This window comes from Aptenodytes forsteri, unplaced genomic scaffold (assembly GCF_000699145.1).
Source record: "Aptenodytes forsteri isolate BGI_AS27 unplaced genomic scaffold, ASM69914v1 Scaffold237, whole genome shotgun sequence".
NCBI classification, from domain to species: domain Eukaryota; kingdom Metazoa; phylum Chordata; class Aves; order Sphenisciformes; family Spheniscidae; genus Aptenodytes; species Aptenodytes forsteri.
In genome coordinates, this window is record NW_008794451.1 from 2,677,276 (window position 1) to 2,700,083 (window position 22,808).

General features: G+C 37.0%; 1 protein-coding gene across 1 annotated transcript in view; it reads left to right on the top strand.

The window, feature by feature from the left end:
- Positions 1 to 22,509, top strand: part of EVI5 (ecotropic viral integration site 5) — a 77,821-nt gene extending 55,312 nt beyond the window's left edge. The window contains exon 20 of the mRNA XM_009290468.2: positions 21,236 to 22,509. Within this exon, the coding sequence (XP_009288743.2) occupies positions 21,236 to 21,541 (306 nt within the window). The 3' untranslated portion in view covers positions 21,542 to 22,509. The remainder of the gene's footprint in view (positions 1 to 21,235) is intronic.
- Positions 22,510 to 22,808: the final 299 nt, after the last annotated feature.

Here is a 22,808-nt window from a genome sequence, read left to right on the forward strand (position 1 = left end):
ACAAAGTATCTCATTCTAGGATAGACAGAAACAGTAGGAAGAAACTCTGTATGTAGTAGCCAAGTTCTACCTTGGCAGCATTTCTGAACGCTTCCTTACACAGAGTTTCTTAAAGCCTGGAAGTCCTTGTTTACGAATGACTTTTTTCCCTTACTATTACATATCTATTTGTCTAGTTTTTAAATAAAAAAGTAGGGAGGGAAAGTAATACTTCGTGCACAATCCTTTATTTTGAGCATAACCCACTGTGCTGATTTTGAGATAATGTAAGGTTAAGTCTGAAATGTATGTAGTATTTATAGGTAAGTTGGTGCTAATAAGTAATAATTAAGTCTTGGATTAACATAGCTGCTTAGTAAAGAACTTTGCTTGCAGTGTTTCCTGAAACAGCAAAATCTGAATAAAATGGCAATAGAAAGAGGCAAAAATGTTTGCCCTCAACTGCTAAATGTTAGGATTAGTATAATTTAGTCAATACCAATTAAATAAACCAAGTTTTTTACATCTGCACTGAAGTGTCTTCATGTGTAGATCTGCTAATGACCATGCTCTTTGCTTTTTGGCTAGCTGCTTTTTGATTCTACTTCTGCAAAAGCTAAAAGAAACGTTACAAATTTGCAAATTCATCTTCCTGAAGATAGGGTGATGGTGTATGTGACACGCTGACCACAACCTCCCAACTGGTTAACATGTAAAAGGCACTGGTAAAGGAACAGTTCTTGGTGACTGCATGGCTACCATCTAATATATTGTAATTGTGGAACTTTAAACTGGACATAAATTAATGCAAAAGTTATAGTTTAAGGGGTGGGATGGGTGTGTCTGAAACAAGATTAAATGTCTTGGCATGGCCATCAATGTTGATTCTGCTTATTGAACATTTTTTTTTCTCTGCAGTACTGCATTTTTACGGAAGTTTACATCAGAAGAATTGCAGGTTCTCCATCTGAAGGATGGAACAAAATAACAAACAGATCCTATATTGAATATAAGTAACTGCAAACTAAGTCCATATTCTGGCCTTCTGATAAACACTATTTCATGTCTTTGGCCAGCAATCTGAATGCATGTGTTCCTCTATCAGTGGAACCTGGAGGAACTAGATACTTTAATTCTATCCTGTGATAGGATCCATCAGATGGTGATGGTACCAAGATGTGGCAACAGCACGATCCATCCTAATCACAGAGTTCCAGTGAAAGGTCTACTGTTCCATCGGTGTTTGCAAGCCAGGCTAGGAGCCAGGGACAGGGCAAACCTAGAACACCAGTGAGGAATACCAGAGAACAGCAAAGAGGGTCACTGTTGCTGCCCAGGGTCTAAAGCTGAATTCTCTCCACTAAAAGGTGGTGGTGGGGGTTTACTACAGCACAGGTGCAACAGGCTGCTGCTTTAACACCTCTTGACTTTGTAGTAAAGAATAGTTTGACCCTCAGATTTCAGATATTTCTCTCACCCGTTCCAGTGTGGTAACCTAAATCAGCTACATATCAGAACTCTGCATATAACTTCAGATGATTAATTTTATTTTTAAAAAGTTTTGTTTATACTTTTAAAAACTTCCAACCGATTGCCCTTTGTTGTAATCTGAGTCCATTGATTAATTTTGGTCTTCCTTTTCTGAGCTCAAAATTTTGCATGCATCTTAAATATGGTGTAGCTTGCAGCCTAAAGGAGAGATTGGATAAATTTCATCTGCTTTTATTACTCATCTGGGAATAGTAACGCTACAGTCAGTCTTCAAATCATATTACAAGAAGACTTGTTCGTAGTAAATATAAGTTGTGTTCCTGTTACTGAGTAAAACTGCACATACTGGAAACTGGTAGTATGGCATCCAAAACTGAACCAATTAGGCACACTGCTATTAAATGTACAAGGTAAATTACATAGAAAAAGATGATGCCTTTTTTCTTACCTTTCAAATAAGGCAAAATAACTATAAATGGAATTACTGTATTGGATTTTTGGTTTGTTCTAACAAGATACCTGCCTGCTTCCTCTTATACCTAACCAGTGGATTTCTGTAGTATGGTAAGCTGAATTGTATATTGACTACTTCACAGTAGGTCTTAAACTTGTATTTGATGAACACTTCAGGAAAGCGAACAGACAAAAGCTAGGGCTTTGAGAACATTGTAACAAGACTTGTGTTGTAGACTTCTGCTGTATGCACACCATCTTAGATCTACTCACACGCAGCTCTTTCTTTGCACTAACTTGAGTAACCAAATACGGGTTAGAATCAAAATATTTAACATAATTTGCATTACTATGTAAAATGTTGAATTCATACTTAAATTCCTCTGTGTGGCCATAACTTCACTCAGAGTTCACGTACATGTAAATCAATTATTATTAACTTGCAATTTTAACTTCAGTAAATATGTCAGTCATTTTTATGTTCATTCCCTAGAAAGATACTGACAGTTATCCTTCAATCTTTTACACAACCTATCAACATTTGAAAAACAGCTGGTGCATAATGAAAGGACACTCAGAGACTGCAGTTAGCCAATTGCTAATCCTGTGAAAAGTTGTGTATATTTAGTGTGGGGTTAGTGCTACACTTCCTTTCTTCCTTATTGGCTGAGTTGCTTTATTGGGCACAAAATTGTTAGATGCTTATGCCTTATGGCTTTACTGTTGAAGGCTGAAACTAGTGTGAAAACCTGAAATATTGAGTATTGTCACAGATTCAAACAGGAAATCATGACGTAAACTTCTTTCAGAGCTTTTAATATGCACTAGACTTAGACACTCTGCTTGCCTTTTCAGAAATTTGTGTCCCATTGCCATTTGTTCTTTTCATTAATTGAAATCTTTCCACCTAGCATTTTCTTTCTTCCTCCATTTTCCTTCCATTCTTAAAGCTATGTCTACAGCATTCTTGACTTCTAGCTTAGTAGGATTTTAATCTAAAATGCTTTTCCATTGTGCAGCCCCAACAGGCTGCAGCTTCTGTGAAGCAACTTTGTTACTCCTGTCAGTAAGTACACAAGCTTGGTTGCCCTGTCTTTGGCACAACAGAAATAAGGTCTGGTGAGCGCTGTACTCTGTCACTTGACCTTACAGTTAATGTGCTTTAACTGATGTAGCATAAATGGCATGAGTGTACAGGCACTGCAAGATTTGTACCATGGGTTACATACTCTCACGCTAGCACTTCACAGAAGTTGCCTTTGATAGACACTGAAATGTTAAGTGAAAGCAACTTTTGTGAAACATTTTTACTCTTCGAGAGAGTATCCCACTTCAGTAGGTAGTACTGAAGTAAAGCAGTTACTGTATGTGGAAAAGAATATATAGAAAGTTTGGACTGTTACGGGTTTCCATTAAGTAAAGTTGAAGGTTTAAGAAAAACTGACTAAGATAAATCTTGAACTAGTTGTTACTCATTTCAACGTAAATCACATACTGGGGAAAAAAGGAGGAGGTTCTTTGTAGTTTGCCACTCTTTACTTTTAATTCAAACTGAATGGAATTAAATGATTTATAAACTGCTGAAGTTCTGCATTTCATGCGCTACCCCTCTGTACATGCAGTCACTTTATATATATTACACAGCAGCTGTCTCTGCTTCCTGTTGGATGTTGCAAGGCTTGTATGTGTTACCTAGATTACAGGAGTGGTACAAAAGATTAGAATTGACATGCTTACCCACAAACTACACTGGCAGACCACAAGACACCTTTGGAGACAAAAGCAAGTGGTTTCCAGTCTTACAGACTTTGTGATTTAGGACTGAAGTGCTTAAGTTTAAATTGTATTTCAAGTGAAACTTTGTAAGTTTGTCTTTGTCATACTGCTAGCTGATTTTTTGTGTCTCTTGGAATGCTTTAATGAGTTTGTTTTGCTGTTAAATTTCAGTTTCTTATTTATATTACTACAGTATTTCAAATGTAGGTTTGTTTTAATTATATGACAGTTTTCATATTAAAAGCTAAATTCTGCCTAGTATGTATTCAAGTCCACAAAAGCAAGTAGCCTCTACAATTTGGGATTGTGGAGCATTGTTCCATAAGGCTATGGTTCTACTGTGTATTGGCCATCTGCATTGGGGGACAGCTTTATGAAGGGGAGCAGCAACATACGGAAACTTAGTACTTCCTTCACTTAGCATGCATTTTTTCCGTAGAAAGCAGGAATGTGGATGTTGAAGATAGCTCTTTAAAATCCATTTTTAACAATGTTTTCCTATACTTGAGGGATCCAGTAGTTGTTTTTAGCTCAGAAGCAGCTGAAGAATACTCAGAGCTTAGTGATACTTTTCCTTTGTTTTTTTCTTTTTGACAAATTATTTGGTATTTTTGACATACAAAATATTCTTTATAATCCTGGCACCTTTTGCTCTTGATCTATATTCTTAGGTTAAAAAAAAATCCAGATAAAAGGTTTCAGACCTCTGTAGAGTCAAGGAGACTTGTGGAGGAGAGAAGGTGGTTTCTGGGAATTTATCTGCAATTTTTGTCTTAAATTTGAGTTAGAGCTTTCAAAAGATGCTGGGATGTTTCTTTCCTATCTCTCTTGCCATTCCCAGGGGATACAAAAAACTGACTGAATTAGGACTTGACTGAACTAATGCTAAAAGCATAATAAACACAGCATTACCAGGGAAGATAACTGAAGCAAAATAGCAAGTTTTGAAATACACTAACTTGTTTCTTTGTGCCCTTGCTTTTGCTTCTCATACTGTTCTAGCTGTTGTCTAGTCACCTTCAGCAGCCAGTGCAATTTGTGACCCTAAGGAGGAGGATCAGCTAACTCCTACTCACCTACTTTTGGTGTCTAGATAACATTAGTAAATTGAAATGGTTGGGGTTGTTTTCATCCAAGGAATTTTGAAGGGGTGGGGTGGGGTGTATAAAATATTCAGACTGTAAGTGGGATGAAGATGGGTAGGGAGCCTTTGTTCACTTCTCTTCCAGTGCAAGAATTAGGATCTTCAAATGAAACTGTGGAGTTGTGTTGGAAAAAAAAACACTAGAGGATATGATTTTTGCAAATGTAAAAGATTAAATTCCTTTAGATCCAAAATCATTGCACATACTAAAATCCATGTTAATACAGATTGGAAAAAATAACTGCCTAAGTTCATGGAGGCGGGGGGAATCCCTGGAGATGCACAGATGTCACATGTATAATTGAAAAATGGGCTACTTGCTGGAGTTTGAGAAGAACATTCTGGGAAAGTACCACTACGTATTTGCCTATTGTTACATTCTCTCCCAGGCTTCTGCTATTAACCAATGTCAGAGACAGAATACAGAGCTAGTTTTCTCATAGTTGTTCCTCTGTAATGAGATATACTCTTAACAAATAATTACTTGAAATATTTTGAGAGGAAGCAAGGATGAGATTGTTTGCTAATGTGCAAATCTTATGCATGTGGTTTTGGTATTTGAATGAAAAACAAAATCCTGATGTTAGTGTGGCACACTGTTCCAACAGTTAGAAAACCCTCTACAAACTGCCCATGTTAACAATATTTCAGCATGGCTGATGGAAAAGAACAAGATGACATATGACTGGAGCATTATTATTGCACCAAAAGAATTTTTGAGGCTTTTAAGAGGCTATAATATTTACTTTAAGTGAGAGCCTGGCGATTTAAATTCTTGCATAGTGACAATGCAGAAAAGGGGGGATTTTTTAAAAGTATTTCCCAATTCCAGTATCTGAAAACTTGATGGCTATTCAAAGAAGTAGTGACCACTAGCTTACTACTCTTCCATTCCCACATACATATAGCTTATCTAGGAATGGATCTGATATTATGTTTTAAGAACCTAATGCAGTCAGTAAGATTCTGATATAGGTGTTATCGCATGGTCTGATCTTGCTCCTGGTGAGCTAACATTTTAAGATTGGCTTAATGAAAAGAGATATAAAAGTTGGAGATTAAATACTATGCTTTTAAAAGATTTTGCTTGTGTAAATAAAATTCAAGACACTCAAAGTAATTACTTTGAGGATCAATAATGCATAAGTTATGACCAAAGGAGTAATTGGTAATATGGTTGAATTAAGGATACATTTTGCAACTTGGGTTAGCTTTCTAGGCTTTCACTGCTGAAACTAAAATGGTGAAGGGAAAGTAAACTGCAGCCATCACTGTGAAGGATTAAAAAACTCCACCTATACAGGCCACACAATACAACACCTAAATAAAATTCAGTGCACTATAGTACACAGGAGGAAAGTTTAAACCACATTAACAGTTCCTTTGTTTTTGAATACCATAAACTTGTATGGTAGGTAAGCTGCATTTAAAAGCTGCCAAATTATTTCCTCCTTGGTTTTTTATTATTAGCTAATAATGTTAAATCAGTATGGTACAGTGAATGGTTCTGGTCTCCAGCACAGTTTAGCCCAGGTTGTCCTCTGAGGAGATGAGGGAATATCTTTACAAGCAGCTAAATGATGACTCCTGCATCGGCCATAGAATCATAGAATTGTTAAGGTTGGAAAAGACCTTTAAGATCATCGAGTCCAACCACAAACGTAACACTGCCAAGTCCACCGCTAAACCATGTCCCTAAGCACCACATCTACACGTCTTTTAAATACCTTCAGGGATGGTGACTCAACCACTTCCCTGGGCAGCCTGTTCCAGTGCTTGACAACCCTTTTGGGGAAGAAATTTTTCCTAATATCCAGTCTAAACCTCCCCTGGTGCAACTTGAGGCTGTTTCCTCTTGTCCTATCGCTTGTTACTTGGGAGAAGAGACCGACACCCACCTCACTACAACCTCCTTTCAGGTAGTTGTAGGAAGCGATAAGGTCTCCCCTGAGCCTCCTTTTCTCCAGGCTAAACAACCCCATAGATGAGCACAAAATGATGCTGCTGCTTGTGGCCCACTGGAGTAGCACAAGATGGGCTGGCCGCTTCTAGCAGTATTCCTAGCTCCTGTTTCTCTCACAATAATAGCCTCTGGGCTTGATGGTGGGATACCAGCAGGAAGCATTATTCCTCTCCTCTGTTAATTTTGTTACTAGGCTTCCTGTGAGCCAAATTCAATGCTTACCAAATCAAATGTTCTTTTATCTGAAGCACCACTAGACTGCATGCAGAAGCAGGGTAAATAACTGAGCTTCATCTTGCTGTACTTGGACTGCTGGTGTCCAGCTACTTGGTTTGGATGTGTCTATGCTGTGCTGCAGTCATGACTGCAGTGTGGGCACATCTTTAAGTAACTTTTAAAGCTATGAATGAGTTGTACATAGCTTTGCATGATGGAGAAAGGAGGATTAATTGGGGAAAGTGAATTCTAGTTAAAGTTCAATCTACAAGAATTTTTTTGAAGTTCTCCTCTGAAGACATATTTATAGGGTGATGGCTAGCAGTGGATCAGATCATATGAGCAAATGAGAATGAGAGAAGATCAGATTTATCAGCATTTAGATATCTTGGAAACAGAAATAGGTAACATTTATTTCATCAGAACTAAGGAGAGAACAGCAAGTCCAAAAAGGCCTAGTACTCTTCCTGTAAAATTTATAATTAGATAGAATGCTCTTCCACTCAGCCTGTTGCCAACTTACTTTTCCCCTCCCCCTTTCTTCTGGAAGGAGTGTACTGTTTGCTTTCCATGTAGTACAGGCAGATGTGTATTTGTCTCTTAGCAATTGTCATTTTACTTGCTTGCTTTCATAAAATCAGCTAATCTGTGTGCGATTTATTTCAGTCAGTTTTTACATTGTTCTCACTTCATAGTTCTCACTAAAACTGTAATGTTTGTTAAAAGTACTGTATTAACTCTTGCAAAGCACTTGTTTCTCAATGCTGACTAGAATCACATTAACACCTTCTAATAGTTTGTTTTACTAGACAAATGCTTTCAAAATATGTGGCTCTCTATAAATGTTTTCTTACTTGATAAGAAATGTTGTCCTTGGAAGGAAATATGTTAGCCCTCAGATTTACAAAGTAAGCATTTCAACTTGTGGTGGAAGTTTATAGCACAATAAATCATGTGCTTTTCTTTTACCGTATCTTGCAAGCACAGTTGGACAAGAGACCATCAGATTTTTCCCTCCCCACAGGCAAAGTTCTTGCAAGGCTGCTGGACAGCTAAAAATGTAGTTGCTTTACTAGTACGTGTCAAAGTTACAGAGCCTCTGTGCTGGCAGAGTCTGATTTAAGTGGTTGTGGTCAGTCTGAGGAACCTGTGATGTGATAAGATAGCGTTTGTGAGGTCATGTGGTTTGCAAACACCCAATCTAATGTAGCAGCTTTGTCTACACAGGATAGTTAAATATATATTGTATGCTTCAGAAAAGTGAATTGCTTTATTCCTTTAGTTCAGCTTGTCCTTGAGAGTCACGGATGTTATACTGGCTTGATAATACCAAGATTGTTACAGAAGTGTAAGACTGAACAGATTGGGAATCTTAATTCTCCAGTAACTTTCTCCAGTTTAGTTACTCTGCCCTTAATAAAACCACTAGCTTTAGACACCGTCTGGCTTAACTAAGCAATCAACAGGCACAAGCATTATTGCACAATGGAATCCCTGTATGTTTTATGAACATCAGTTGTTTAATTCAATTAATTTTGAATGGGTGTTCATAGTGTAATTAGCACAGACATGTTACACTTGCCCAAAAAGGTAGGATTGATTCCATAATGATGGTACTCCATTCCACAAATCTTTGGCCATGAACTCCATCTTCATCTTTGCATCAGATAAGGTTGATTCCTCTCCCTTCCCCCCCAGCAACACCACCATCAACAAAATATCTTCCATCTCTCATGAGTGAAGGAAACCTCTAGATGTAAACAGTATGACCAGGACAGTGATGCAGTCTGTCCTCAAACGGAATAGGTATGACTTTGTTCGCTTTGAGAGCAACAGTTTTAGGTATGAATCTTAACTGTTTCACTGCCACTACTGACAGGTTGGATTCAGTGATAAAATAAACGAAGATTGGTGATTGTTCTCTTTACAAACATTTTCCTTTTTTTTTTTCTGACTGTATCCTACTGCGTCAAAACTCCAGATCTGTCTTGCTGAGCAATATACTAGTTCTTGATTGCAGCATTAGAGATGAACGTAGCTAGCTATACTTAACTATACTAAGTCCCTGTTTAGTTTGTCTGGATTGCCAAAGCAAGTAAACTGATTCTAGATAAAGTTATTTCATTATCATGGCAATAATGCTCTGCTCTTGAGTGTTGGAAGCTGCGTGACCTGTCTGCTGTACTAATTAGAGCTATGTTTCTGTCTATAAATCAAGTTTTGGGGATTGAAAAGTGGAGGGATTGAGGTTCTACTGGTTTGAATTTATCTGAGTAGTTGTTCCTTGCAAAAAATGTTGTGTTAGCAACCATACACAGCTGCCATCTATGTGAGTAACAAGCTCAGGAAGGGAATGCTATGTATTAGCTTGTAATATATCTCTGTAAATTTATCTGAATATAAGTGGGGCAAACAGTGGAAATGTGGTGGAAACCCCTCCTAAAATTCTTTTATCACTCTCAGAATGGCAGCCAGCACAGATGGAAGTAATTTCTGCAATCAGAGGCAAAAATAAATGTTACTTAGTCCATTTAAAAATGCTGAGTTTAACTCCTGCTTTAAAAGGGCAGAGTAAAAGTGCAAAATGATAATTTCCTGTAACTGTTGCCCATAATGGGTACGTTTTCAGTCTCTGTATCAGCCAGTACATTCTAGTTAATGCTTGAGGTTTCAGTAACTTTTGTATTTATAGATGCATGCTCTAGGGAGAAGGAGCATTGAGATTTAGGTAGTTCCTTGGATGTAATAACTGCAGTACATTTAGTGTGATCATGCTGCTGTTTTAAGATATTTTTGTTGCCGTGTCCTCACTCCAAATAAACACCTTCATTAGAACTTCTTGTAGGAAGAGTTTCTGGGAACTTTCCTTCCACCTACCAACTAGCTATTTATAGAAACTTCCCAGGGCTAAGTCAGCTTAGAACTTTTTTTTGGAATTGCATACAATCTCACTACAACAGATTTGTTAGATCTTAGAAAAATTCCCTCAATAGATAAAATCTGACTTATAGTTACCAAAGACCGATTTATTTTGAAAACAGTTTAAAAGTTGGGTACTTCCTTAGCGCTGTTGCTATTTCAATTGCATATTTGATACAGAACTTCAAAGTTTAATTTGATTACACGGCACTAGATCAAAACCAGATTCTTTAACCATATAGTGCAGTGATCAAAAAGTCATGACCTCCCATTGATCGCTTTATTGGTTTCCTGTTCTGATTCACTGGAAACCTTCTGGTCTGAACACTTGTTGCTAGTTTTAATCTTTGTCACGTTTACAATACAGCAGACTTGTCTATGGTAAAGCTGATATACAACATACATTTAACATCGTATTTCCTTTTGGCTCAAGTGCTCTTTAACTGATAATGTTAAAAACCACTTTTTATAAAAGCTTAAGTCAGGAAATGTAAGAGTACATTCAGAACAATATGAAATAAATAGCAGGACAACTGGAGATGAGCTTTCTTTTGATGCATTAAAACTATTTCATAGATTTTATTTAAACTTCCTAACATCTATAGGGATTTTGTAAATCACTTTATATTACTGTGAGACTGAATATGACTTACAGAAGCTGGCATTTTAAAACAGAGACCAAATATTTAATTGCTATTAAAAAAACCCAGAAGCCTGAAATGACTCAGTCTTGGAAATTTCTTGCTGCTCTTTCGCTTTTCACTTATGACACACTGCAATGCTTTGAACTCTGTCTAGTGATATGGTCAGCAAAGTTCTTTTGAGATAAATATTTCAGGTTGTATACCAGCGTGTTATTCTGCGTCATCCTTTTTAAAAGTACAAGTTTCAAAAACAAAGGTAATTCTTTCCTTAAACAGGAGAATTTAGTAGTTAATCATATACATGAGCTTGGATTCCGAAGAGTTAACAATGAGTGGGGCAGATTCATCTAATGTTGTAGTACTTCATGACTGTTGCTTTTAATCCTGCTATAAATGACCAAAACAAAAAAAAATCTCAGTCCAGAGACTCTTTGGGTTTTTATCTTTTAAGAATAGCAGCCATATTGGTACAACCAAAAAAAGCAGCCTAGGTCTGTTCAGGTATATGATATTGTCATTCACTGTTGTTCTGGTTTGGGCCCCCAATAGGCTTATCAAGCCTGGAGTTTAATACTTGGTCTGACTTCTGATGAGCTTCTGTTGTTGCGAGTTTCAAGGTGTTTTGCTGCAATTGCTGTAACAAGTGGATAGATCATACTGCAACTATATTAGATTGAATTCAATTTATGAACTCCAGAAACACTTGTACTGTTTTGAGATAGTGCGGATCAAGAAGTTCAGACACATATGAGACCCTGGAGATAACTGGATATGGACAGATGCAGTCTTCCTACCATTAAGTTATGCTGCAAATCAGCCTTCTTTGAACCTTCTGCCATACTGAAAGTAATATAAAATTAATTTTCTCTATCTGCTTCTTTCTGCTTGTCCTAAAACCCCTAACAAATCAAATGAACTCTTCTCCAAGATTCATTTTATTGCACTTCAAAATAAGGAGCCAAATACTCCACCAAGTCCTCTAAGAATTTTTGTCAACTAATTTTTATCTTTGTATGAGCATTATAAAATTGTTTGGGGGGCAGATGAGGTAATGCTAGCAGGAAGCAAATACAGCTCTGAACTCATCCATACAAAGCAGAGTTAATTTTCTTTAGGTAACTATTTTATATTTTATATTCTTTAGAAATACTGTATTATAGAAGCCCCTAAACTTGCACTATTCTAGAATCGTTAACTCTTATCAGGGTTCATTGTTGGTTGTGCAGGTTTCCCGTTTTAGTCATGCTAAACTCAGTCCTAAATAAATGGCCAAATGTGTTAAGGTAGATCCCAGACAGTCTTGAGTATGCTGGAGTGCAGCTTGGCTCTTCCTGCAGGGATCCTACAGGGACTGGCTAACAACTTCATTTCAAAGGTCACTGCTAGACTCCCTAAAAATCAGCATTTTGTTTATCTCACTGAAACCTCTGCTGGGTGAAAATTTTTAGATGAGGAAATGAATTTCCACATTTAAAGGATATCAAAGACAAAACTATGTCTTAAAAAAAAAAAAAAGCCTCCATGATAAATGAAATGTTTAATAGTGATTTATGAACTACTAAGTAAAGGAAGCAATTTTGCAAACAGATTTGAAATGCTCTCACTGCATGTTATTTGTAAGCATGATCAAGACATTTCCTGCTTTCTTAAGTCACAGTACCTAATGCACTGGATTTTTTTAAACAGTAATTTCAGTTTACTTGATTTTGCTTAACCTAGTCTAATTTGTTAAATTAGACTCTGATTAGAATCTTGAGTATTGCCTTACAAACATCACTTTTGGGGGTGGGGGGAAGGCAAAAGCAAAGACAAACCATAAAGCTGTGTAATGGTGATTCCAATCTGTTAAACCACAAATTTATGTCAACCCCCCACCCCGAACACTTCAGGCTAACTTTAATATTTGTAGTTTAGGTGAACTACAAGGGGAAAAAGTATTTTTGTCCATGCTAGTGTTGTAGTGAAACTTCCCTGAAATAGTTTTCCAGAGTTTTTTTAATGCATTTTTAGATTTATTCACTTTCCTCCTTATGTCCCTGACTCTTCAACAACCCATTAGAATGTGTTGAGCAACGTGATTTCAACAAAATCTAGCAGATTTGCTGGGATTTTTTGAATTTTGACACAAAATTAAATCTCGAGGAAAGGAGCAGTAAAAAGAACAGCATAGTAACACTTCCTATTTGAGAATATAATTGTCTGTTGTATCAATTTCAAAATTAGATCTTAAGCTGAAGCAGAATATCTTTAGGAAATCTGAGAAGACTCAGAGTTGTTCTGCAAGAGTTTTAATCTTAGTATTTTAAATTAAAAAGAGAGAAAAAAAAAAGATAACTGTGTGAAAGCAATAAATGAAGATGTAACCTATTTCCTGAATTTCTCTACTAAGGATATCTGATTGTTGCAGATCTCTCTCAAGTCTGCCTCACAGTGAAAAGAAAAGATGGTTCATTGTGATTTTTTTCCACCCACCCACCCTCTCTTTTTTTTTTATCATATTCCTTGCATATCTTTTGAGGTCTACAGAATGTATTCTAATTCAGTTCTTAAATCTCTGGAGGTAGATATGGCATTGGAGAATCTAAAATGGCTTTGGTAAGAGATGTGGGAGTGGCCATCTCTGCAGCTTTTCATATGGATTTCAGGGAAGAGAAGCCCATACAGTCCCTCTCAGCTGTTATCTTTCAAACAGTGAGTCCATGGTATTAGGGCTTCTTCCTCAGGAGGGACTAACAGTGATCAGGTAACAGGAGCAAGCAGAGTAAATGGGAGTTCCTGGATTCAGCATGTTTGGTCTGGTTGCTTTGGGCTTCTTGAATCATCACTAATTTCCAAGAATGACCCTTGTCTGGCATGGCTGTTAAATAACAGCTCATGGCTGTAATTTACAAGTTAATAATCCTAATTATGGCTGCATTTATAGCTATGGCTTTAGAAAAACCCTTAACATTAACTGAAGTGAAACAGGAAATTCACTAACACTGAAATAAAAGCCACAACTTTGAGCTTTGTCCTAGTACAGTTACAATGATAACACATTTCTAACTTAACATATCTTTTTTAAATTTGTTAGAGAATGTGTCACTGTTTCTAAACACAGAATGTTGTATTATATGCAATATGTGTTGTTTTTACACATAGTCTTATTTTATACGTAATCTTGAGAGCTATACAAGTTGTCAGGAAGGTCTCAAAAGACTATCCTCAGTCTTTTGTGTATGACCACATGTTTGGGTAAAAACTGTCTCATGCTTGAGGAAAATGAAGAATGTCTTTAAAGTTGGTTTGGTTTTGCATTAAACTTTTTCTTTATTGCAAGATATATTAAACCATACTTAAGCTTTTTTAAAATCTCAGACTTTTCAAAGACCGATAAGCAATGGCTTTCATTAAAATGCTCTGATACAGTTCTGTCACAACGCATGCCTAGCAGTCCCTTTCATAGAAGGAAGCTGATTCTGTTGGGGAACTTTAGAAACCCCATTTGCACTGTAGCTGTACAGCCATTAAACTTGCTAAGAATTGTTTTAGATGATAGATTGCTAATATTAGTTTCTGCAACTATTCATTTAGCTCATGAGGTCTCCATTTGTGCAGTGTTCATGTTGCGATGGTTTCAGTATGAATGTGGCTCACTGTGGAACTACAAACATATATTTAAAAATGGGCTTCAGAGAGCTTAAGATATCTAAGGAGTGGCTTGTGTTCATGGAAATGAAAAAGTAGCATGAAAAGGTCTGCAACCTTAACGTTGTTCATTCTTTTTGTGTGCGTGTGCAGAAATGCTTGTGCATTGTAGTACCTACTGGACATAGTATTTATCTGGACTGATGTTTGTCTCCCAAATGACAACGTATTTTCCATTAATTCAGCCTGAGATGCTGCGACTACTTCATTTTCTGAGATAAGCATTTTTCCAAAAGAAGTTACTGGGAGCTTTGTTTAAAGAAGTGATAGTGTACTAGTGCATGCCTTAAACTGCAGTGATCTCGTCACAATGGGAGAGGGTCAGCAGTAAGTAGCAGTCAACTGTGTTAAGTATGATAAGGGATCCCGTTAGATGCTGTGAACTGTTAGTCTCAGGAAGTTTTAAGAACTCCAGTTAAATTGCTTTTATTCATGTTAAATGTGATTATAATTTAATAGATCATAACTGATATTTTTTAATTGGCTTGTAATTAGATTTTGACTTCTAAATCTCTCTTTTCATGTTGCCAAGTTGACAATATTTTTCTGAATTATAGGACAGATATTTGAAAATGCTTATGACTTGTTTCTCTTCAGCTAAACGTGGTTAGATCATACTTTCAGCAACATTCTAGTTTTCTTTTGAATCATGTTTGGTTTTTAAGCAGGAAATCTTACTAAGACTTCCTACTGTTACTAAGGTGGAGACAAATAAAGAGGGAACTCTGATTTTTAGATTCCTCTTGCTATAAGTAAAAGCACTGAGAATTCAGTATCGTTACTCTTAAAATAAAAATTTAACATACTGCCTTCTGCCAAAACCAATTTCATTCACCCAAGTCAGTGGTCATATTTTTGTCATATTTTTATCTCACTTGTGTACTGCTTGCTTGCTTGCTTGCTTATCCTACTGTGAGTAGATTGAATATTTATTGGCGAGCTTTGTTAAAATTCTTCTTTACTACTTCAGAATTGAGTAACTTTCAAGAATTAGTTACTGAGGCCTTTTAAAGGGAGCAGAAAGTAACATTTTAGTTTGACTTCTTTCCACCACTGAATTCCTAGCTTTAAAAATCCTCACGGGTTACAAGATAAAAATGTCTCCCAGAGCTTAAGTAGAACTCTTTCATGAAGTCCCACTTGAAAATTTGACCTGTGTTCTCTATTTAAAAAACAAAGGGGCTTAGAAATATAACTTGCTTGCAACTGACTAGCACCCTTCAAACTATTCTATGATTCTATGATTTAACATGGAAGAACTTTTGAATTGTACTAAAACTTCTAAATTTCTCTTTACTGTCTCTCCTTCATGCCTGGCTTGATGAGGCAGTCAGCATCAGGTAAGAAAGTTTATTCTGAGGTTCAAGGATCTGATTGTTAGCCTTTTTTCAGCTCTTCTGAATTTGTGAAAGTACACTGTTACCTGTTACAAGTATGTACAATTAAAGTCTTTTCATATGTTGACTAGTAGGACATACAGTTTGTCTTTAAAATGCTGACTTCTTTAGGCACAAGAAGGTATATAAACGCAAACATTAAGATTCTGTTCTTGATTCAGCTGGCTTTTGAAGGGGTAATGATGAAATATATTTTGGTCACATAATGTTATTAACCCTTTGAAATATCCAAAAGACCACATGAATGTGCTGTAGGGAAAACTGGGTTGAAGCTGCAGTCAGCTAGACAATGTGACCTGGATTTGAGAATTATAAGCAAAACACGTGGGTTTACCAGACCTGGTTTTTTTACAGATGTGATCAGATTTGAGATTCTTGCAAAACTGAAGCAGTAAGAAATAGCCAAGGTTCATTTGAATGTCACTTGAGGTGACAGAGGTCTAGTTCCCTTCACATGAAGGAGGGCCAGACCCAAAACTGAAAGCCTTTAACCAATGTTAGTTCTTTGTACAAAAGAGAACAGAAGTGACAGACCCTGGAGTCTGTCATGACAGTCCATACTCTGCTCAACATGGCTGCAAGAAAAAGGGCTGTTCTTTTTCCTTCAGGTGGAATGATAAGGATAGAATAGAACTGGGGGTGGGGGGTTGGGGGTGTTGGGTTGAGTCCATGCCCCCCCGCCCCCCGAGTCCTTAGTCAGATTTCCCATTGTCTTGATATGCTTGACTACTCGAATGACAAGATCTTGGCATAATGCTTTACTTCCTACTTCAAGCTCTTTTTCCATGTTCAAATAAAACGCTGATGGCAAGAATCTCAAGTCTCTCTTAAAAAGTTGACAGACGAACTTCAATGTGAATAAGGTAACTCATGAATTGCAAAATCTAAGCCATGCCTCACGATGGCAAAAACAGAATTGGTAGTTACAAATCAGGAAAGATACTTTCGAGTTGTCGCTGAGAGTCCTCTGACATCATTGGCTTAGTGTGCTGCAGTAGCCAAAACAGACAAGACAATGTTGGCATCAACAGGAAGTATGTTAAAAACAAAATAAAGGGTTTTATATTGCCACTATGAAACCTTGGTGCAGGGCTGGTCTCTATACCTCAAGATGGATGTAGAGAGTTTAAAGAAGGTCTGTAAAGAAGTTAAAGGGCAACTAAAATGATCAGTGGTCTTGAGCACTGCCTGTTCGTGAGAGGCTAAGGCGGCTTGGGATGTCTATTTTAGAGAGAAGGCTCAGGGAGGTGTTATGATGTAAGTTTCAGAATCATGACTGCAGAACTGCTTTTCACCACTTGTTCCTGCATTACTAGAATTTGTTCTTGCATTACTAGAATTCAGGGGCTATTCCTGAAACAAGTGGGAGATTAGTTTAAAACAAATAAAGGAATTTCTGGAACTTACTGCCACAGGAAGCTGTGGAGGTAGACAGCAAATTAAAAAAAAAAAAAAATCAGTCATGGACAACTGGTCTATAAATGGATGCTGAAACAGCTAGGAAGAGATGCACTCTCATATCTGCTACAACAGTTTCTGGACAAGTGAGTGGGGGCTTGGGAATATGAAGGAAATGGATTGCAAAAATTGGTCATATTCACATGCTTTCCCTTAAAAATAAAACAACATGGGAGTCCTGTTGTCACTGTTGGAGACAGAATATTAGGCTGATGGACCATCGCCCTGAGCCAGTAGGACACTTCTTATGTTCCCATCTTGAAAAAAGATACTGCTTTTTCTATTAGAAGTGCAGAGCCTCACTTGCTAGACTGTAAAGTTATGCGAGCAGTACAAAACTTTTCATTTTAAGAAACCTCTATTTTAGAGCCTTAAGCTGGCATTAGCCGCTGGTATCTAACTGCATTGGAGCGCATGTTGTCTACAAGTTTTTCTAAATGCTTTGAGAAGCCTTACAAAGCCTTTCTGTTGCAACAGAAATTGCAGATAATCAGGCTCCTTCAGAAATGCTCCTGAACAAATATTAGATTGAGGTGCCCCTGAAGTATCAACTCTGAAACTACACAAACTGAAAATAGTGCACAGTTGTTCCCAACCTGTTATGTTGGATACTTTTAATTTCTTGAAGATTAGTTGCTTTCATCAACGTTCATGTTTAATAAAAACCTTAAGATGCAAATCAGATTCTACTTTCAATTGAAAAACAACTTGTTTTCAGTATTTTCAAGGTTAAAGTGATAGATTTCTAATTGTAAAATAAAAGTAACATTCTGTTGAAGACTAGGTTTTGTGATAAATTAATGTACTGACACTTAATGTAAAGGCATTTGGATTCAAAGGACAGCATTTACATTTTTAAGAAGTGCAGTAATTTTGGCAGGTACAAAGTATTTCAATTTTTCAAACTCAAAATGGCTGCCATAAGAACAGTAATATGCATCCCACTGCCCACGCTTTTCACACATCTCACTGAATTGTAATCTATCTTTCAGGTTGGAAGGGACCCTGGGAGGCCTCTTGTCCAACTGCCTGCTCAAAACAGGATCAACACTGAATTCAAAGCACGTTGCTTAGGGTTTTGTCAGTTGGGTGTTGAAACTCACTGGGGACGGGTTTGGAGATGGAGAGTCCACAGTCTCTCTGAATAACCTGTTCTAATTCTTAACTAGCCTTGTAGCAATTATTTTCCCTTCATATTCAAACGTGACCTTGTGCTTTGTGTTATGATCAATGTCTCTTCTTCCACCATGCATTTCAGTAAAGAACCAGTTCTCTGTTATCTTAAGGCATAAGCTCCTGCCCCTTAACTGTCTTGGTACCTCTCCACTGAATCTACTCATGAGTATCTTGTACTGAGGAAGGAGTAAGATAGCAAGTGCAGAATAGGACAGATGCAGTCTAACAAGTGCCAGATAAGAATCGGTTCCCATGATGTACTGGCTATGCCCTTGTCAATATGGCCTAGTATGCTGTTAGCCTTTGTCACTGCTCGGGGACACTGTTGATCCATGTTTAGCCTCCTGTGTGTCAGGACCCCCATGTCCTCTTCAGTGGTGTTGCTATCCAGCCTGTCGATCCCCATAATACAAACAAATTCAATGCTACAGTGTTTTGTCTGTGCTTCTGGCTGAGATGGCTATTTTTCAAGCAGACAGAGAAGTTAGAGCTATATGACTATCGATAGACTTGTCACATATATTCTCTATGGTATGTTCATGTTTCTTCATAGCAGTCTGGTTCCCCTTGGATGTGAGGAGTACTTGAGAAAAAGGGCAGGCAAGTGTAAAGCTGCAGGTCAAAAGAAGTGTTTCTGGAAGGTCACAGATTGTGCATCCTTTCATTAGAATAACAGAAGAGAACAACACACTGTTTTCCCAGACTTACTTTAGGAACTGGCAAAGGCTGTGTCTATTCACAATTTTTTTCGCCAACAGCATTTTCCAGAGTCTCATTTGGTGCTTGGAAAGGCTACTGCTAAAACCGTGAAGCCATGATTTTGTCATGTTACCTAAATACATTCATCTAAAGGTATCATGTGTTGATGTCTTCGGGAAAACAGTTGAGGTCATTGGCTTGGCTTTTTGAATGTTCAAAACAACTAACATTGAGTATCAGCTTTATAATTTCAGGTGAACCAATGGCTTAAGTGTGCAGACCTAAAAGCATATAATTTCTTACTCTAATATGAAATTTGTAGTCACTTGTACAGTGGAGCTTTTTTCTGTGGTGAGGGTGGAGAAAAATTGTTGGGTTTCATTTTGTTTTTCTGTGTTTTATTTTCTTAGTGACTAAAATTGATAGCTGTTTTGGAAACTTAATGTGGCAGCTAATCTGATCATATTGCAGGATATTTTTAGGGATAATATTTCTAAATAACACAAGAATCTCTGTATCAGGCTTTCTGTATCTAGGTAGATAAGCTAGTAAACATTATTTATTCCAGATATACTTTACTGTCCAGTATCTAATCTTTGGCATAAGCTGATTTCACTTACATCATGAATTACGCTGTGCAATTGTGGAACTTTTGGTTTTGCTTGCCTTTACACAAGCAAGTTCCTCATGAAACAACTGCAGCCTATGTGTATGTGAAGAAAATGCAAAAAACTAACATTAGTACCTGTAATTACAATGAAGGTTTAGATCTACAGCATGTACCCATATTCCTAACAGGGATGCTTTGATACACATTAAAACCTGGAGCTTTTACATGCTGTTAACATCCAATTTGATGGCTTCTAGCATGATTATGACTCTTGTGATCTTTTTTTCAACCCTTTTTTTATTCTCATCTTTTGCACAAGTCTATGGTAAGTACAAAGATTCCTTCTTCCCCAAATGGACAGGTAAAATCTTCTATTGGTGTCAATAGCAAGGACCTACATGCACTTTTTATTTATCAAAGTGAATATTGCGTCAGATTTCTGAAATGTCAAATAGATTTGTGTAAAGAAGCTCTTCAGGCTTTTTCTTCTTTCTATTTTCCAGGTCTCTGTTACTGTGAAAAGTCGCTTACAAAATAGCACTTCATGCATCTTCCTTTTAAAGCTTCCAGAGTGACATTAGGAAGTTTCTGTAATGCATTTTTAATGTTTTTCTGCATCCTTAGGATTTTTTATCTTAATACTCTTAGACTGTCAAACTGACCCTGAGGTAGTTGCTACTAAAAGCTAGCAAAAGTGAGATTCTAAAAAAAATAGCCTCAGAAATGTCTTCCATGAGTTGCAGTTATTTTCACTAAATTAACAGGGGACTTGTCAGACTTCAGAGCTTTAGGTTTTACTTTTTAATAGCTTGAATGCATGGTTGTAATAGTTTATCACGCCACGGTGCATTTTGAATTAAAATGTTATCGTATCTGTCCATGGTCTGACAATCATTTTTGTCTTGTTTGATGTTCTCTTAAAATTGAAACTGCAATCTGTTTATGCTGTACAAAGAGAAGTTTCTCTCATACTTCTTGATCTGAAATCTCATTGGGCCTGAACTAGATAATGAAAAGACACTCAATCTTGCTGTGTAGACAGAACTAAGCATATTCTCTGGTTGTTTTTTTTTTCTGTGGCTGTGTGAAACTGTCACTATTCACTTGGGACCCTGCTCTCTCTTTGGGATTGGGGGAGGGCTTTTCTCAAGTGAGAAGTTAGTTGATAAGGGAAAGAATGGAGCTGTAAAAGTAGGATGTGCAGGCCAAAAGTGCTGTCAAAACAAATAGGCCCCTCTAGAAAACTAACTATAAACCATCCCTCATGGGGATATTAAAGATGCAGTAAATAGCCTGGAGGAATCTGTCATTAGTGATTCTAGGTACCTCAATTATTAAGCCTTAAAACTGAAATACTCTGAGGGTGGAAGGAGAATTTTGGAAAATTCCAAGTACTATTTAAGACGTTCTTTCAAGGAATCTGCTTGGGCAGCCAGAAGCGAGAAGTCACTTTGTTCTGATTCCAGCTGAGTTTCGAAGTGATCATCAAATGTGCTGCTCCTAGATCTAGCATTTAATTTAATCCAGTAAGACTTCAATGAGACATTTCTTAGAAATGTGTGGGTTTTTTACTGCTGGGCTCTTCAGCTCTGATTAACTGTTAACTTCCACTTTTTCTAACAGATCAAATGCCTAAAAGGCCAGAGAGACTTCTCAGACCAACCCACTTTTGATGGGATTCACATTGTCAACCATTTCACAGGAGATGATGAATCATTTCATTCTTCTGATGAAGATTTTATAACTAACTCCATACAGGAGAGTGGGGTGAACTTTCATCTACACAGGAGGACTGGTCAGATGGCTTTGGATCACACAGTTGTAGACAGCAGTGACAGTGATACTGAGGAAAGCACCCTTCAGACTGGGAATTCAGACAAGATGGTTCCCAAGCAGAGAAGAATGGAATCTTACTCTACTACTGTGTGATTATCACTGTGACTAGCATTAAAGACTTTCATATTTCTTTAAGAGCGAAATTGTCAGATAACTGAAACTATCCAGCAGTTGGTTTAGGTAACTATTGGATCTGGTCTGGCCTGTGATAAATACATACATGTACTGTCTTATCTGCCTTCTCTCTTTGCCAAATCTTGCTAACAACATACCATTGCCATAAAACAGGCTGGGAAGAAGTTGATGGATGACAGTTCTGACAGTATTACTGAATGTTCCTTGGTTTAGAAACTGCAAATACATCATTTCTTTAATGCATAAGAACCATTTTTGCTGTTCACAAACACAGGAATTATTTTCCTCAAAAGAAATTGCTGTTGTGCAATATTTTATGCTCTGAACAAATGTGTATGTTTTACATTGTTATCCATTTGTGATCAAGATGGACTCTAGTAAACCGTCTGATCATGACACGTATATATATAATTACCTTATGCTTCTCAATTACTTTTGTTTTTACTAAAGTTATTGGATGCCCACAGAAGGCTTGAAAGAGGAACCTTTATCTGTACTACTTCATATATGCAAATAATGGTCACTAATGTCATAAAGGTGTGTTTCACCATTTTCACTTAAATCTATGTGCATCTGCTTTTGATGTTGCTAAATAATACCTGGTCTGAATATATTAATTACAATAATGTTTATTTTGTACATATTTATATATCTACACCAAGCTGAAAATGTACATTGCACCATTTTATATGAGGAATGTAAATGTTGCAATATTACTGTCTCTGGTATTCTAACAGGAGAATGAATTCTGTATATACACACTAGAAATTAATTACTAAATAAAGGCAAAACACTAACTTTACATTAAGTTTCAGCCTAGCTACACTAACAGGTTCATGTCAGAAATGCTTGTTCAAAACACTATTGACTGAAATCTTTTACCTTCATACATATGTAATGAAAATAAATTTTTCATGATTTAACAAGGTTGCAGCATTTACTTTTTAGTCACTTCTAAGCTACAGCCCTTGGTTACCGCATGGTTACTTGCTGGCTCTAGATTAGTTCAAATAAGGTGAAAAATTATTCATGTCTTACAGTTAGTTCTAACAAAGGCACGGTCAGTGCAGTAAAAATATGTAAGTTCAGTCTTCTCACAGTTTTATATTGCAGAGCTATCTAGGAAATAAGCTAATGGTCCTGTCACCAAATAGCTGTGATTCACCAAAGCAATAGGAGCTGAGCTGAGCGTTCTACTTTCACACTCTCCTGAAAATTGAGATCC